This window comes from Sarcophilus harrisii, chromosome 6 (genome assembly GCF_902635505.1).
Source record: "Sarcophilus harrisii chromosome 6, mSarHar1.11, whole genome shotgun sequence".
In the NCBI taxonomy this organism is placed as follows: domain Eukaryota; kingdom Metazoa; phylum Chordata; class Mammalia; order Dasyuromorphia; family Dasyuridae; genus Sarcophilus; species Sarcophilus harrisii.
Window position 1 is genome coordinate 237,128,992 of NC_045431.1, and position 3,932 is coordinate 237,132,923.

General features: G+C 42.4%; 1 protein-coding gene across 1 annotated transcript; it reads left to right on the forward strand.

Annotated features, from left to right (window-relative positions):
- Window positions 1–759: 759 nt before the first annotated feature.
- LOC100913364 (mas-related G-protein coupled receptor member X4-like) lies at window positions 760–3,003 on the forward strand. The gene has a single exon (XM_031941548.1). It carries the CDS (start codon window positions 802–804, stop codon window positions 1,768–1,770), a length of 969 nt encoding a protein of 322 aa, XP_031797408.1. The 5' UTR covers window positions 760–801; the 3' UTR covers window positions 1,771–3,003.
- The last annotated feature ends 929 nt before the right edge of the window (window positions 3,004–3,932 follow it).

Genomic DNA, 3,932 nt, shown 5'->3' on the forward strand with positions numbered 1-3,932 from the left:
TAATTTTTGGGTAATTAAAAATCAAATTTTAGATTAATTATTTATGACTAGGAAATGATTGATTAATTATTTATGACTAGGAAATGATTGAGGTCAGTGTCTAGAGTGGAAGCAGATGTTGCCTGAAGAACAAAGAATGCTTTAAAAGTGTGGGGGAAAGTGGATGTGCCTGAGGTTGGGAATCAATTGGTTAACAATTAATGAGGGGGTGGATCAGGAGGTGGGCTTAAAGCCTTCAGCTCCACCTGCTCAGGACATGATGAGGCACCTGGACAAAGACATCCATCTATCTCTTCAGTCAATAGTCAAGAACAGTGGTGGGGTAAGAATAACACCTACATAAGATGCTCCCTGTAAGATCTCCTCACTGGGTGGGGTCTCAGCCATCATGGAAAATTATATACATACATACATGCACCTTGTACATATACATATACATACACCTTGTATATATACATATACCTTGAGGATGTAGGCAATCTCATCCATTAGGAACGTCCTTCAGAGGCTGACTGAATAATTGATTCCTGAATGTGGAAATAGCAAAGTGTTACTTCCTCATTGAAGAATTGGTTATTAATGGGAGAGAAATAATTCTTTCACTAGGGAGCGTCTGAGACTAGATGATAACTCATTTCTTACTCTTGGCTCCATACCTCAGGGCACAGTGGAGCCCCCTAGCTGCGCCCAGAGAGAAGCAGTGGGGAAGAAGAGGCAGGAAAAGTCCCTGATGCCCTTCTCTATCTGTGTCCCCAGGGCGTCTGAGAGGACCAGGGTTTCCTGGGGCTGGGACCACCCACCATGAATGTGTCCCCCATATCTGATCAGCGGGGATATGTTCATGACAATGCGACGGAGAGAAGAGTTAATGGGACTTTCATTCCTGTGGCACCTGAAAAACTGACCCTTAATGACTGGATGCGGATCCCGTCTCTGCTCATCGCCCTGGCTGGGCTGGTGGGGAACGGAGCCGTCCTGTGGCTCCTGGGCTTCCGCATCCAGAGGAACCACTTATCCGTCTACATCCTCAACCTGGCGGCGGCCGACGCCCTCTTCCTGTGCTGCTCCTTGCTGAATTGCATAAATCGGTTGGCTCACTACTTGTTTAGTTCTGTAACGTACTGTGTGATCATCTACCTCAGATACGCGTCCTACGCGGTGGGCCTGAGCCTCCTGGCCGCGATCAGCACCGAGCGCTGTCTCTCCGCGCTCTTCCCCCTCTGGTACCGAAATCGCCGCCGCAAGCACACGTCGGCCGCGGTCTGCGCTGTCCTCTGGGCTCTGGCCGGGCTGCTCTGGGTAACGCGTTTTGTCCTTTGTTTTTATTTGTATCCTGACAAGTTCTGTAGTGGCATCTACCGTGTCATCGAGTCTGTGTGGTTCACGCTCCTCTCGCCAGTGCTTTGTGTGTCCAGCCTGACTCTGCTGCTGAGGGTCCAGTGCAGCTCCCGGCGCCGGCGGCCCCCCAGGCTCTACCTCCTGGTCCTGCTCACGGTCCTCGTGTTCCTGCTCTGCGGCCTGCCCATGGGGATCTGGTCTGTCCTGTATTTCCACTTCCACGTAGATCTCATGCCTTCTTGGCTCCGTCAGCTCCTGGCCTGTGTGAACAGCAGTGTGAACCCCCTCATTTACTTTTTCCTGGGCAGACGAGGGCAAAAAAGGAGGGAGCCCCTCAGGGTGGTTTTGCGCAGGGCCCTGGAGGATGAGCGGGAGATCAGAGATGAGACGAGGGACAAATCCAACACCAACAGCCCTGAGACTTCAATCTGAGGCTAAGAACAAGATGCTCAGACATAGGAGTCCTTGAAATGAGTCCCCTACCCCAGGCCCAGCTACAACAGCCATCCCACCTCCGCGGGAGGGAATGCGAGATTTCCCCTGCCATCCCTAAAGTTGTTGGCCAGGTTGTGAATTCTAACTGATAAACAAACATTTATTAGGTGACTGCTGTATGCCAAATAGCTGGAAGGTCCTGATAATAGAGCTCCAGCGCCTGGAATGGGAATAATCGAGATCAAATTTAGCTTGAGGGGCCTGCCATGTGATCCTGGGCAAGTCATTTACATCTATTTGCCTCAGTTCTCTAATTCGTAAAATCTGCTACCAAAAGAAATGGTAAAACATTTCAGTATCTTAGCCAAAGAAACAGATGGAGGTCAGAGAGGGTCACATCACTGAAGAATAAGGCTTTACCAAGCGCTGTCATAAATGTTTTACAAAAATCTCATTTAGTCCTCACAATATACCTGGGAGTTAGGTGCTTTCAAGATATCCATTTTATACTTCAAGAAACTGAGTCCAGAGGCTCATGTGTCCCCAGTCCAGAGAAGACTTCTACAACAAATGGCCAGTGTCCCTGTCTTGAAGGAAATATGTCTTTGAAGGGACCATGTCTCCCTTCCCTCTCCTTGTCACTTTCTGTAAATGAAGGAATAGAGCCGGGAGTCAGGATCCTCAAGGTGCAGGGGGCCATATTCCTCCGTTTTGTCTTCTCTCAGGCCTGATACACAAGATTCCCTCTGGCCTCTTCCCTCTCTTCCTGCCCTAAAAAAAGGGACATTCCAGTTCAGATAGTTCCCCCTCCTCCCTCTCCTGCCAGGACTTCTTTCCCTTCTGCCTCCCACTCTCATCCAAGGGACTAGACAAAATCCAAAATTCAGTGGTGTTTTTAAAACAATCAATATAATTCATGTCCTCTTTAATTTTTAGGATTTACAATGTAGTGTTTAATTGGGGATTTTTCATTTTTATCTAGTTTTTAATTGCACAAAATTAATTGGTCTTCTTTTTCTCAATTTTATTGGACTAAGTATTTAGAAGTATACATTTTCCTCTCATTCTTGCTTTTATTGCATCCCATAAGTTTTGGCATATTTGTCTTATCGTTGGCATTTTCTTCAACAAAATTATTGTTCCTTTGATTCGTTCATTAACCCACTCATACTTTTAGATTGTTTATCACAAATAGTATTTTCACCTTTGTTGTTGTTTGTTTACTTATTTTTTTCTTTCTCCTTTTTCCCTTTTGATCTGATCTTGTGCAGCATGATAAATGTGGAAATATGTTTAGAAGAACTGTGCGTGTTTAACCTATATTGCATTACTGGCTATCTAGGAGATGGGAGAGATAAGGAGGGTGGGCGAAAATTTTGGAATACAAGGTTTTTTAAGGGTGAATGCTAAAAACTATGTTTTCATGTATTTTGAAAGGTAAAAAATGATTATTATAAAAAAGATTAGGTTGTTTAATCCCCAACTTGTTTCTAAACTATGTTTATTTGGCCACTTATTAAATATGATTTAATTGCATTATGATATGAAAAGAATTTTAAAAATATTTCTGCTTTTAATTATAAAAATTTTAGGTTCATATATGTGGTCAGCATTTGTAAATATGCTGCTTTTAAAAAATCTGCTGTATTTCTATTTCTAGTCAATTCTAATTCTAATCAATATTTCTAATCAATTCTCTCCAGAATGGATATCATATCTAACTTATCTAAAATTCTATTAATTTTCATGACATCTTTCTTACTTATTTTTGATTAAATATAGCAAGTTCTGAGAGGTGATGCTTAAAGCCTCTCACTATTATAGTACTGCTATCTATTACCATTTCATTTAATTCATTTAATTTTTGAAAATGTAGATGCTATTGTGTGCATCTGTGTGCTGTTTGGTGCATGTAAGTTTAGTATTGATATTTCTTCATTGTTGATGGTATCTCTTATCAAAATATACTAATCCTATTTATGGCTTTTAATTAAATCTATTTTAGCCTTAACTTTGTCTGGATTATGATTGCTTCCTTTATCTCTTTTTGCATCAGGTGAATTTTGAACCAAATAACTCTATGGCAACCCCACATTTTAACTCTACTTTTCTCTCATTGTTTCTTGTAAAGAATCTATTGTTGGATTCTGATTTTTACT